At 31.6% G+C, this 14789-nt stretch overlaps 1 protein-coding gene across 5 annotated transcripts; it reads right to left on the bottom strand.

Annotated features, from left to right (window-relative positions):
- Window positions 1–4818: 4818 nt before the first annotated feature.
- On the bottom strand, window positions 4819–11054 carry LOC101257691 (uncharacterized). 5 transcript variants are annotated; one of them, XR_011211040.1, is made up of 7 exons: window positions 10763–11009; window positions 10558–10671; window positions 9920–10463; window positions 8595–8722; window positions 6437–6923; window positions 5731–5920; window positions 4819–5015 (listed from the first exon to the last, which is right to left on the bottom strand). XR_011211040.1 is itself a non-coding variant. In XM_004245471.5 (5 exons), the coding sequence occupies exons 2-5, from the start codon at window positions 10630–10632 to the stop codon at window positions 6495–6497; spliced, it is 1176 nt and encodes a 391-aa protein (XP_004245519.1). In that variant the 5' UTR covers window positions 10633–10671; window positions 10763–11054; the 3' UTR covers window positions 6118–6494. The 5 variants fall into 5 exon arrangements, 2 of the variants coding, with proteins under 2 accessions (XP_004245519.1, XP_010325362.1); XR_011211039.1 differs by lacking the exon at window positions 4819–5015 and having other exon boundaries at window positions 5553–5920; XR_011211041.1 differs by lacking the exon at window positions 4819–5015 and having other exon boundaries at window positions 5553–5920; window positions 10558–10661; window positions 10763–10964.
- Window positions 11055–14789: the final 3735 nt, after the last annotated feature.

The raw sequence follows: 14789 nt of genomic DNA, 5'->3' as shown, positions 1-14789 counted from the left end.
AATAATCCAACTTAATATATACGAGAATAGTGACAGCGCTATAATTTTGAATAAGGGGTTCAAAATTTGAAGAACTAAATGCATGAACTAATAAAGAGGATCCAACATCTAGTATATATATATAAAATTATTTTTGATCATATATAGATAGTAATATTTTCCCTCCACCCTGCCCGAGTGCGCTGATATCTCTAGCAACCAATAGCTTAAGATGTCCGGTCGTTATTAATAGTATCTGAACAATCAAAAATGCTATTAACACTGCTATAATAATAAAACATATACATATAAATACACAAATATAATCCGTAAAAAATAAAATATACATAAAACTTACCTCAATATTTAACTATAACATAAAATATTGAATTTTCCTTTATACAATAATTACTAATGAAGCATGCTAGCTATATGTAATTAAAAGGTATGGTTCAATAATAGAATAAAGATATTTAAGTATCCCATTCTCATACCAAACTTTTAGGGACCATTTTGGTCCTCACGTGCTAAACGCGTGCACAGAACCCTATATATTTATTTATTACGCCTTCCGTTTTAAAAGGAATGATTCTATATTTTTTTCGTCCGTTTAAAAAAGAATGACCTATTTTCTTTTTTTACAATACTTTAACTTTAACTTTTCACGTGACAGGATTAAGACCACAAGATTAAAGGGCATTTTGGTACATTTGACATAACTTTAATTTAGAACCACAAGATTAAAAAGTGTTCTTTCTTTTCTTAAACTCTGTTTCAAGTTAAACTAGACCATTCTTTTTTAAACGAGGGAGTAAATTTTTATGGGATTTTTTTCCATAAAAAATAATTGAAAATCATTTTTAATTATAAGAAACTAAGAATAAATATTCTTCGTGGACCCAATTGCATCACTCATTTTGTTTAATAATTTGATTTAATCATTTACTAAGAAAAATATAAATTGATAAATTACCTTTTTGCCCTTTTGATTGAAATGATAAATGTTATTTAAAAATTATTTTAGATCGTAAGTTTAATGTATCATTCTTGAAGTTATTTTGAAATTTTGGATGTGGTATGAGATGTTTACTTGATTAGCCTAAATTAACTTAACAAAAATTGGTCCGTTATAAAATTAATATTACTTATTCATTATAGAAAAATCTTCTAGATTCAAATAAAATCTTTCTTTCTTTATCAAAAATCTAATTAAAGTAATTTTTTTTATTTACTAATCCAATTTTCGCTTTAAAAAAGACAATATTTGATATCTTAATTTTATTTCATGAATGCCCATATTTGTATGTGTTGTGAAGTCTTTCTTTCACATTAATTTGAAAATTTTATTCTTACATACTCACTAGTCACCAAAATTACGTAATTATCTGCACAAATCAAGCAATAATTTCCACAAACAACAAAGAAATTAAATTAATTTAGTGTTGACTTCATATAATTAACAGCTATATTTATAAATTACATTATTAAAAAGTCAAAACAATTAAGTCAAACTAATTCCCGTGATGGTGTAGATATGGCAATTATTAAATCAATTAAGGAGAAAAAAATTCTGCCTATCTCAACAAGAAAAATATAGTTTCTTATTGACCACTACTTCTTCAAATACTTTTTTTTTTTTTTTAATTTTTACTATGTAACTTACTAGATTTTAAATATATGTAGTGGAAAGAGGGTGGAATGCAAGAAGTAAATGTGAGTTTAAATTCGTAGACACTAATAAAAAGTATATGAAATATTTATATTATCGTATTATATATATTATGAGTTCGAAGTTAAAAGGATAAAAAAATTTATTAAAATTTTTAAAAAGGTATATTAATATTCTTTAATCAAAAGGACAAATTCTTCTTATAAAATTAACGTATCAATGTTTTTTAAAAATACAGAAATTGTTGTTGTGTCTGCGATTTCGTTAAAAAAAAATCTTTTTTCTTAAAATTGTTGTTATGGCACCGATTTGTCATTTTTTTTTAATAGAGCAGCTCCTGCCTCTATTGCTGCAAAGAGAAGAAGATCAATTTTTTTTTAAGGGAAAGGAAATCGTTGCTATTAACTTTTTTTTCTTTTTTGAAAAACGCTGCACACGCTACGATATTAAAAAATTAAATCACCGTACCAATTTTATCAGAACAAAGTCGCTTTATCAGAAGTGATTTTACCTTTTTAATTAAAAAAATTAATATGTCATATTAGAATTTTTAATAATTTTTTTATTTTTTAAACTCCGAACTCTATATAACATAATGAAATATAGGCACTTATAGTAACAAGTCAAATTATATTGCTAATGTGTGATATTGAAGGATGTGATGTTTGAAGGATGTGACGGAGTAATAAAGATTTATGCCTCCTTAAAATATCAAAATTAAGCATGAAAAATCAAGTCATCTTCGAAGGATACTATAATAAAAATAATTTTTAGCGGCAATAAATAATGACATTAATAAAGAATGTTAAAGTTTTTATCAACATTAATTAAGTATCATTAGAATTAACATCGCTAAACGTTTTATGAATATATACAAAAAATATTAATTACAACTAAAAATACATAATGATCATTTTTGATAGAACTAATTATTTTATATATGTAACTTTAAATCGATAAATGTATACGTGGACTAGCTAGGTGTACTAGTTGAGGCACAAATCAAGCAAACGCGAAACTAATTTTATATAGTATATTTTAAACCTTCTTAGTAAAAATTTTAACTCGATCACTTACGATATATTTTAAGATATATTTTAAGTGAGCCAATCAAGGAGACAGGTGTTGCATCAGCCTATATTTTTGTGTTTTTTTTTTTGGTAAGAATGTTTGGATTCTACTACATTTTAATTTCAGATTAAACTATTTTTGTTTGATCTTATTTTTGTTATTTTTTGTTTATATCTAATATAAGTGTCCATTTCTCTTACATGTGCAATTCCTCCCACTTATTTGTTTGTTTCCAAATATTTGATTTTTCAATCCCTATCATTCTGACATTTGATAGATTTTTTTTTTGGAACAATTTGCCAGTCAATCTACAAATTTTATATCTTTTTTTTTTTTACAAATTGTAAATTAAAGAAAGTACATCATATAATGATTAAATGGACAGTCAATATATATATATATATACACCTTGAGAATTTTTAATTTTTTTTTATATTTTTTAACGTCGTTATTGTTCTAATTAACTTACGTTCATTTCAACTATTTTATTAAGTACATGTTAGATTTGTCGATACAAATATTTATTGAATAACTCTTCTTGACATTTAAATTATAAGTATAAATTCTGGCGCTTAATCGTGCAAATAATTTTTATACGATTCATACAACTTATCTGTAATTCTAATATTCTAAAAGTTAAAAAAAAAAAAATAGACAGTGTCATTATATTCTCTTTTGTAACGAAAAACAAACACAAGAATTATTGAAATAAATAATTAATCAAGGAAAAGTTTTATCAAAATGTCTTATCATAATATTAAATGTTTTTGTATGATTCATTTTTCGTCATTATAATCATAGCTTTAATAACCACATAAACAGTATGAAGGTTACGTTGCATTAAATAAATAATAATAATAATAATAATTGTATAGTAGCCGTTTTGTGTGGTTATAATTATGAAAGAGACATAAAATAATTATTAACAAAAGAAAATTAGTAATGATAATAATGAATATAAATCATCTTATTTGTCTTTAAATCTTTTAGGTTTTGTACCTCTAGCCTCAATTACCCTACCATTAGATCTCCTTTAAAAAGATATTAATATAAAATTAAAAGAACTCTTTATGAAAGAGGTGGCTATTATAGTTGATAGTTCGATAAAATTCTTAAAAGTCATTTGATCGTAAAAAAAGAAGCAAGTTAAAAATCAGCTCCTAACAAAAAAAAATCTATTCAACGAGATATGTTTTGCTTACATTAAAATTTTTTAATTATTTTTAATTTAAATAGTTGAGTGGATAATAATTTTAATTAATAAATAAACAAACATTTTTCCTAACTAATTACGCATGGAGAAACTAGAACAAAAAAGCATCCACTTTGTGCTTTAAAAGTGATAATATAATAAAAGAAAAAGATGCAAAGGGGACATAAGGATTACGCGGGAAAAAAAAAGTAGAAAAAAGATACTAATATCTCTTATTTAATGGTCCAAAATAATGATTCTTTTAATTAAGCAAAAAAAATGGAATTTAATTTCATTTAGTTGACAATATTTTTAATGAAATAAATAATAAATCATAATTGAGTTGTTGATATATGCAAATTTAAAAATCTTTTTACTGTATAAAAATAACGATAAAATCTGCATATTCAGTTCTTTTAAAATTTTATTTATAGAGTTACAATGAATATATTATTCTAATTTTATAACGATAATAACATATGAAAATGTGATTAAGATTTAGACCCACTAATATAAGCAACAAAAATTAGGTTAACTATTATTTTCGATGCTCTTGTCTTTTTCTTTTTTGTTAAATGTTATTATCATAGTTAATACTAATAAGATAATGACATGAAGATATAAAGATGTTGGAATAGTAATAATATGGTGATGTAATGGAATTCCAATTGCATGATGTTGTCGAGGAGAACTACCACACGTTTGAATTCACGAGAATTCAGTAATTTTTTTTTATAAATTATTAAGAAAATATCAAATATTTAACGATACATTCAAATATTATTATATATACACATTCATTGTAGAAATTTACAAAAGTTAGATTCTTTGATCAAGGAAACACTTTAAATACTCTGGTTAGCACAAAAAATAGACTATAACTCTAGTTCGTATCAAATTAAAAAAATATTTCAAATTTAAATTTATTATTTATTGATATAACACGATAAAAAAATCTTGAATCCGTCCACGAGAATACAAATAACAAAAAAAGGGAGTAAGATGTTTGAAGAGGGAAATGAAAACCAAAGCATAGAGCCCCACAAAAAAAGTGTAAAAAATAACACAATCTCCCAAACTTCTTCTTTGTTCACTTTTCCCATGCTGAGATTTCCAAGTGCGACCGTTGAAAAGCCAAAAGAAAAAGAAAAATGAGGTTCCACACGTAGCGTGAATATGAATTAATCAGATTATAATATAAATAAAAAATATCAAATTTAAAAAATATATATATACATCAATTAATATAAATATTGTTAGAAAGTATTTTGAATTAATCGTTATTTCATAAGAAACGTGTAATTCAAAATGAACAAGATGAGAAAAATTAGGGATAGAATATGTATTTTAATTTTTATTATGGGGTGGAAAATGAAAATTACAAAAAGTTAAAAGGAGACAAGAGAATCTTAGGGGATATTGTATATAGATAGATACATTTAACGTCCCTACCCCCCTACTAACTATAAAATTAACATTTGGGCCCTTCATCTTTTTGTAACTACTTGCCCATTCCCCAAATATCTCTTCTTCTTCTTTTTTTTAATCGATTTGGCATTTTTCGTCCTTTTACTTTGTTACGTATATTTTTAAGCTTGATAATAACATAGTTTCAAAATATAAATGATTAAGATTGATAAGTCAGACAAGAATTCTATCACGATTATTTTTTGAATAACACTTTTGAATCTCAAGATTTTATTTATTTTTGATACTTGATATAAACGTAGAGGATGTATCCGAACAATCAATATTAATGTGGCCTTAGGTGTAATCGGACTCTCAATTATAATATACGATTATATACTGAGGTGCTCACCGCCCGATTGTTGGGTGAGTGGGTCCCAATGGACAACTTCATCTCATGGACCCAATCATAATCAACGGTGATTAGCATTGCGAGATCACGGGACACGTGTGGTAGGTTACATGTGACGTCTCGTGCATGTTCTTATCCTGGACCCCACCACGTGGCAGGCCGACATCAATAGCACGTGCTTTTGTCCATCCTGATCAATTCAGGAGTCGACACGTGTCAAAACATGAAAGCTCCCTCCAAGTGTATAATGTGAATAGAAATAAAATTAAGCTTAATGACTTTGGGAAATAAGATAAAACATAGTATTTAATTTTAACGTAAGGTATCTGCGGTTATATCGAAATGAATAAGATATATTTTGCGAGTATTATAAATAATGAAAAGGTCTTGATAGAAAATATTTAAATTAATCGAGATTTCAACGTGAATATTGAACTGCACAAAGCGGGTCTAGAAACATCTTCAACCTTTAGGAGTAATTCATCAAGCATACTGAGTGAGTTAGAAGGAAAAGAAAAGCAAAAAGAAACTCAAGCTATAGGGCATTTCTCATCAAGCCCAGAAAAAGGGACTTCCCTCTTTCAAAGATATTGAAAGGGAAGAGTCCGAGGGGCAACTCGATATGGCAAGAGGTCACGATTTGAATCGTATTGCCACGAGTCGCGATTACTGTGCAATTTAAGTCATTTCTATTCTCTATACTTACCAAGTGGAAGGAAAAAAAGGTTGATGCAAAGAAAGCATTTCGCGGACACTCATCAAGATTAGTCTTTCCAGCCTTCCTTACTAGACCATCGTGCGGAGATGATTTTAGAAGAGAGTGAAGGAGTGACTGGCAAGGATGGTGCTTTGGGTGCCTCCTCGTCGTCCCAATTGTCATCCCAGTTATTGTCCCATCCATCAGTTGAGAGTGTCTCTACCTTTCCGCCACTGGAAACTGGTAAAGCATTGTCCAGTTTTTGATACATGTGGCCATTGCTTACTAGAAGCCTCCGCTTGATGTACAATAAGATTGTAGCCACTAATGCAATTGCAACCAAACACATTATTCCGAAGGATGGGAGAGCATAATTGAACTGAGATGTTTTCTCAGCGCTGTCAATCAGACCCCTGAAATCAAGTGAACATTGACCGTCCCCTACCTTCAGAGTGATGATGTTGTCATTTCCTCCATTCCCTATAGAAACCTTCATCTGCATCAGGAGCAAGCATCACAGCCTCGCATTAAAAATAGTAAAACACTAGCAAAATTAAGACTTGAAATATTAATCTTTGCCAGAACACTTCAGAAAATCACCATTTACTAGCTTTCAAACAGTTCTTTTTAAGTGATGATTCCTCCTGATGAGAAAATTACATAGTTTTAAATGCTCAAGTTCTTATCAGGCATCAACAAAAGGTGGTCGACTCTCAAAGAAACGGGATATATCCATGTAAGTAACATTGGCATGTGACTAATACTCATGAACTGTCTATAATGCTACCTTATTTAGACAACTTTAAAAGGTATGCAAAACAGAAAACTTGGTCAAGGAATGTTTCATCAGATAGTAATAAAGGAGATCCTTCCTGCAGATGAATAATACATAGGTTTAGTCACTCTTTTCCATAGTTCAGATCAGCGGACCAGTCTGCCTATTTTATGCCCTTTTAGAGCCTCAGAATAAAATAGCATCAAACCATACGACTGAGCAGCACCCAGATATCAACAAGCTTGACGATTAAACAGCTCATTAACCTTGAATTACTCCTTAAGTGAAACAAGAAGCCATAACCACTCCCGGACTTCTATTATCATTTCAAAATGTGATATACCAGGGAAAGACTAACTGAAGAAAATGTATTTGTTACAGCTTACAACTATAAATGACATATCTACTTCAGCGAAATCCCATTCATGCAAACAACACAAAGAATGACAACGCAACAAGCATTGATAAAGGGCAGTGCACCAAACTCATAAGCTGTAGCTACCTAAAGGTTAAAACTTAGATAAACCATCAAAAGGTCTCTAACATATCCCAGACATACCTCAATGTAAAATTGCTCGCAGACTACGAAGATATCATCATACTGATACATCATCAGAAATACTTTCTCAGAGGTCCATAAAGTTCATATTGGTTATACGTAATTAATATCATAACATAGTTGAATTGACAGAGGCGCTCAATTTTCCAGATTGGTCCGTGGAGGAGGGGGGGGGTTTGTTTCTCGATTGCGGCTGTAGTTGAACTCCACTATCTTTTTCTACTTAAAACGAAAGATAGCACTTAAAGGAAGTGGCAAGCCATTGCTACAATTGATGTCACTATTATTTGGGAGGAAAAGGGGCAATGAGCAATCATATTCTTTTTCCCAAGACAAATCATGATTATACTATGGGTAACCATCTGGAGGACATCGATACCGTGGAAAGAAATATTGCCTGAAATCTCTGTTTTTGGGGCAGGTAAGCTTAAGGTTTAAAGTAGGGAAGGTTTACATTCAAGGTGGTCATCTATTCATCAAAGATAACCATTTAAAGAGACTGTAAGTCTTTCCCATCTATTAAGATAACCAGAACCTCCATTTCCTCACTTAGTTTTACATTCTTTCGAATAATGGGTGCTAGATAAAGTAAGAACTTGATTAAAGTTCTAAAATGAGATAAGACAAATCATAAATATACTATAAGCAAATCCATCTTGAGAAGATCAATGCTGGGGAAAGAGCTATATCATCAAAAAGTCAAAATCTCTCGGCTTTCGGGGCATTCAAGCTCAACGGGATTTCAAGTAGGGAAGCTCGACATTCAAGGTGGCCACCTATTCATCAGATTTAATTCAGAATGCTCTAAGATACTGCTAGAAAAGTATTATTACCTTCTTGTTTTCCTTCCCTTGGAGTTCAATCTCGTTATGCTCCAGTGTTACAAACTTAGGAGCCTTAATAGAAATGCTGGCAGTGTCTTTTCCCTTGTTCTGAACCAAAAGTGAGAGGTCTGGAGATTCTGCAAGGGAAAGCAACAGGTTATTTCTCCAACTGAAATGGTATGACTTAACGAGAAAAATGAACAATCCATCTGATTACAAGGTAGACAATTCCACCTGAAGAATATCCTACTTATGGTACACTATACTGACAGGAACACTTTGAGCCATTCGCTAAAGACATGTATCACGAGCACACATCATACAGATAAAGCAGCACCTATTTTATTTTGGAGGGCCCCAGTTAAATGTTTAATGTCGTACATGATCTATGCAATAATTTCCAGCACATGATTAATGCTGATGCATGAAAGTCCGCTTAACTTTACCTATTTTGACAGTGGATTTCCATGGCCTACCCCGACTACTTTTGGACTTGAAGGAGGAGTAATAGATGTGAGTAGGATAGCTAGTCACTATTCTGACTATTCTTTTACAGATAGGGGAAGAAAGCAGTGCCTGTGGTGACCTTGCCCTTTGAGACAAAGTTGACAAATTGATAAAACTCCAATTAGTTTCTGTTTTCCGTGATAAAACTTCCGCACATCAAAGAATGTTTACAAGCTAGATATGAAACAGTAAATTCAAAGAGGTATAATGTTCCATTTCCCTCTCCAAAACTGCTAATAGGAATATATCACTGGCACAGTCTATGTGAAGTAACCAGCCATGGAAGTTGTCTATCATTACAATCTCTAAATTTTTACTGAAACTTTACATTTACAATAACTGATCATACTCACTAACAGGAGCAGAACAAAATCAATTTTTGGGATAAGGAGGGGACAAATTATATAACTACATTTATCAGGAGAAAATGATACTAGTTTCCATCTGAAGATTATTGCACAAGAATTGAGTATTAAAGACTGAGATATGCAAGCAGCCTAAGTAAGATAGAAATTTCAAATACACTTAACGGTGTAGATAAAATACTCGATGCCAATTCAATAAATGAACTTAAAGGCTACCTCCGGTCCTCCAACTCTGAGCATATTCTCATTGGGAGTCATGAGCATTTTCCAAAACCATTGACAGTTTACAAGTAACTACAAATACATATTTAATGACATATAATCAGCTATAGGAAAATATGGCAAAAGTATTTATTGCCAATTGGCCATACTGTATAGACAATCCACAACTTCTTTGTTGATAACATATGCAAGGAAGCAAATATATCTATAAATGGAAAATCTGAAGGACCACACACGTACCATTTCCCGGAACTCTTAGACATGCAACCAATGCCTTTTCCTCTATTGTGCAACTATAAGATGAATCACATTCTTCTCCATGAAAGCTCTCCTTTCTTGCAGGCAATATCACCTCTCTAGACTGAATTCCATCCGGAAGAACCTTTCCCTTCTCCTTCTTATCCGAACTACTATTGTTTGCTTTCTCTTGATGTTCAGCTTCTTTTACATTATCTTTCCTGTCATCTATCTCGAAACCACTATCGTTTCCTTTCTTCTCCCTTTCACCTTCTTTCAACCCTCCTCTCTCATCACCCCTTTTCACAATACTATCATCTAACTTGTTCTTCTCCACAACATTCACAACCTCACCAATACTTTCACTACTATTATTCATTTTCCTCCGATCCCCAGCTTCCTTTGACCTCATTCCACTATTCGAACTATCATTTTCTAATTGAACATCCTTTTTTCTATTCGTAATCATCGGATCTAATTTCTCATTCACACTACTATTACTACTCAAAATCAATCCATCTACACCTGTTTTTTCAGCTCCGTTGATCTAAACAGACAAATAAACAATCAATATGACACTTAAAATTGATCAAATGGGTGTTGCTCAAAAGACAAAAATTAACACTTCTTTTAGCTATTACCTCTAAATCAGCAGCAGCAGCAACGTAAGCAATGAGTAAAGCTATAATTACTCGACGAGTATAAATTATATGCATCTTTTTATAGAACAATAAGCTGCTTCAAACTACAAAAATCTAAAATAAAATAAAATTGAGTGTACTGGGCAAATATGAACAGATTTGTACATTAAAAATTGAAAAAAATAGCAGAATCGAAAGCGCTTACTTGTATGATTAGTAACTAAATTTGTGCATTTGAAATTGGGGAAGCCATAGTTATGAGAGAGAGAGAGAGAGAGAGAAATCTAGGGTTTTGATTCCACCATTAACAGATATTTAGGAATTTTTTTCTGAAAAGTGACAGAAAATAATGCAACTTGCAAAGAACACTGGTTCATTTCATTTGCTGTGAAATTTTGAATAATCTTGCACTTGGACTATTTTGACGTTTTAATAATTTTTAACAAATTTTCGGAGTCTTATTCCAACGTGCATCTCGATTAATTTTATATGATGTTGTGTCACTTCAATTAAGATAAAACGAAAAAAAAAAATTTAAGTATATTTTATTTCGATAAATTTTAAATATATGAATTTTTGATTGTCAATCTAATATATTAGTTATGTATCCATTAATATGCATTTCATCAAACATTATACTTAAATTAATTATATTAATACGATCAACAAAATAACACTTAAAAAATTAACATGTGCAACAGAAATAAGTCATCATTATTTTGGATTTTATTTTTAACTTGAACAATAATCTTAGAATATGCTTAGCTTGCTAAAAAGGTCAAATGTCTATGAAATATATGTTAAACTTTGTTATAATAAAATACATGTAAATCGCATTTTACATGGCATATTTTTGAATTCTCAAAAAAATACACCATACTAAATAAATTTAGGCAAAATTACACATATGATGGGGTGGGGGTGGGGTTAGTGTATTGGGCTGGGCCTTTGGGCCTGGCTTTATTCAAAAGGCCTTTACATTAAAAGCCCAATTATATTGTCTCAATAAGGGATGAGATAAATTTGGGCTTTTTCCTTATTGAAAGACTTTGAGGCCCATTTTGGTAAATGACTAAATATTTGCAAATACAAGTTTTGACAATTGGCTATGTTTGCGTTTATTTATGGCATGAAATTACTCGCATACGCAAATGTTAAACTTAGGAAAAATTTAATTTCAAGTAAAATCGATGTATTAGTTTTTACTCGCATAATTTTTAGCTATTACAATCTTCTTTAATGAATTTCAGGTCTATCATAACGATTTTTCTTCGACTCGACTTCAGTACTCGTTTTGAAACCTAACTTGATAAAACTAGCTTGTTTAGTGTGAGTTAGTTATCAATTTGTTAGTTAGTTAGTTAGTCATTACTCAACTTTCAAGTAGTTAGTTATAGTTAGTTATATTTCACATGGGTAGTTAGTTATAGATCACATGTTTTGTATTTCTGTTTTTGATTAGTTACTACTCATTGATGTGTATATATACACATCTAATGTACTGTTTTACGTATGCATTCCAATACAGAAAATTCCCTCTTCTTCCTTCACACTATCAGAAGCTCAACCTCTATTAATGGAGGAATGAGATTAGCTTCCAGCTTCCAGCTTGAATTGCTGGCTTCATCATCTTGTATTGACGATTTCATCATGGTAGCAGAGCAAGGTTACTCATACTAGATTTCTTTTTCGATCTAATTGATTAATCGACTCACTGATCATACTTGTTTGTTCTTCTCTTCTGTTCTCTTTTTGTCCTCTTTTGTTCTCTGTTTTTGTTTGATTTGGTTAGTTACTTGTTGCTGATTCATAGATTTTCCATTTGTTGAATATCAATTCATTCTTCATGGGTGATACTTCAACTGATGTGAATACTAGTAACTCCTTAAAACGACCAGATTTTAACAGCCCTTTCTATCTGCATCCCTCTGAAAATGCTACTTCTACCTTGGTTCCTATGGTGTTTGATGGGACTAGTTACAGATCATGGAGAAGAGCAACCCTTAGAGCATTGTCCGTTAAGAATAAAACTGGATTCATCAATGGTAAAATCGTGAAACCAAGCTTTACAGATCCATCATTCATGCAGTGGGAGAGGTGTGATGATATAGTGACATCTTGGGTTCTAAACTCCCTCTCCCCAGAGCTACGAGATAGTCTGCAATATGTTAACAATGCTAAGGAATTGTGGGAGGAATTGGAGGATAGATATGATCAGACTAATGGCTGTAAGCTATATCAGTTGCAGAAGGAGATAAATGATTTGATGCAAGGCAGTCTAGACATCACAGGTTATTATACAAAGATGAAGAAATTGTGGGAGGAAATGCGTGCAATTGATGTGAATTCACAATGTAGTTGTGTGTGTACTTATGGAGGAAAGATAAAACTGTATAAAGCCGAGCAGGACAGAAGACTTATACACTTCTTGATGGGCCTAAATGAGATGTACACTGTTGTGCGAGGGAACATCCTCATGATGTCTACTTTGCCTACAATGGCACAGGCATTTGCTATCTTGTCACAGGAAGAGAGGCAGAGAGAAATGAAGCCTTCAAATCATATGGCTTTGGAGTCCACTTCACTTAATGCATCTGTGTTGTCTCAAAGTAATTCAACAAATTCTAGTTCTTATAAAGGAGGCATAGGTAGGGGAAATGGAAGTTACAACAACATTGGCAGTTTTAACAATAACAATGCTGGAAATTTCAACAACACTAATGCTTATAGGGGAAACTCTAATGCTGGTAACAGATCAAATATGTTCTGTGAGTATTGTAAATAAACTGGACATGTCAAAGATAGATGCTACAAACTTCATGGCTATCCAACCAACACAAGAAATCCAAGAGGAAGAGGAAGAGGATCTGCAGCAAATGTACATACCTCTGAGGGTGATAGTTACAAATGTGAAGAGAGTTTTAAGCAGGGAAAACAAATGCCAGTGAATCTATCAAAGAGTCAATATGAGCAATTGCTCAATTTGCTTGGAAATGAGTCTGAATATTCAAACAATGTGTCAAGTGGAGCTGCAAGTCTAGCAGGTATACTTGCTTGTCATTCTTCTATAAGTAAGATAAGTGATATGTCATGTAAATGTGAAAGATTAACTGCTGGATCTTGGATCATTGACTCAGGAGCATCTCACCATATGACCTACACAAAACACAATCTCATAAACCTTAAGCCTCTATCTTATCCCTTCTTAATCACTTTACCAAATGGATACAAGGTTAAAGTGACTGAAATTGGTGATGTGTGTTTGAATTCAACATTAACTCTGTATAAAGTATTGTATATACCTAGCTTCAAGTTCAATCTAATATCAGTCTATTGTTTAGCTAACCAACTCAGAGGGATAGTCAGTTTTAACAATAGTTCTTGTTTATTGCAGGGCCCTTCTCTGAAGAGCCCTCTGGCACTTGGTAAAGCAAGGAGTGGTTTGTATCTTTTTTGTTCAAAGTGTCACATTCCATCTGTAAATGATGATACTGGTTCCCAACAGAAGTTTCAATCTGTTTCCTTTATGAACTACTGTAAAGCACCATTACTACCCAATACAAAACATTCTCATACAATCAATGAAAAGGTTTGTTCCACTGATAAGATTTCTAACTCAGCTGCTCATTTTTCTTTCAATCAAGACAATGAATTCTTATGGCATGCTAGGCTAGGACATGTACCATTTGTGAAAATGAAGAGCATATCTACCATACCTCTAAAGTTTTCCAACAAACAACCTTTCACTTGTACAATTTGTCCAATGGCTAGACAAACTAGAATGCCATTTCCAGAAAGTGTTACTATGATCAGTTCAATATTTGAGTTACTGCATGTTGATTTGTGGGGACCCTATAATGTACCAACACATGATGGATATCACTATTTCTTGACTATGGTAGATGATTACAGTAGAGCTACTTGGACACAACTTATTAGGTGTAAAAGCAATGCTCTTTGTACTATAAAAGCCTTCATATCCCTAATAGAAAATCAGTTCCACACTAGATTGAAAACTATCAGGTCTGATAATGGATTAGAATTTTCTAGTACTGAGGCAACATGTTTCTTCCAAGAAAAAGGCATAATACACCAGAAATCTTGTCCCTACACACCACAACAAAATGGGGTAGTAGAGAGGAAACACAAGTACCTTCTTGAGACAGCAAGGACACTGTTATTTCAATCAAAAATACCTATGAGGTATTGGGGAGAGTGTGTATTAACTGCCA

The sequence above is a fragment of the Solanum lycopersicum genome, chromosome 8 (assembly GCF_036512215.1).
Source record: "Solanum lycopersicum chromosome 8, SLM_r2.1".
Classification (NCBI taxonomy): domain Eukaryota; kingdom Viridiplantae; phylum Streptophyta; class Magnoliopsida; order Solanales; family Solanaceae; genus Solanum; species Solanum lycopersicum.
Note: the sequence above shows the minus strand (reverse complement) of the source record. Positions and strands in the feature narration are given on the sequence as shown.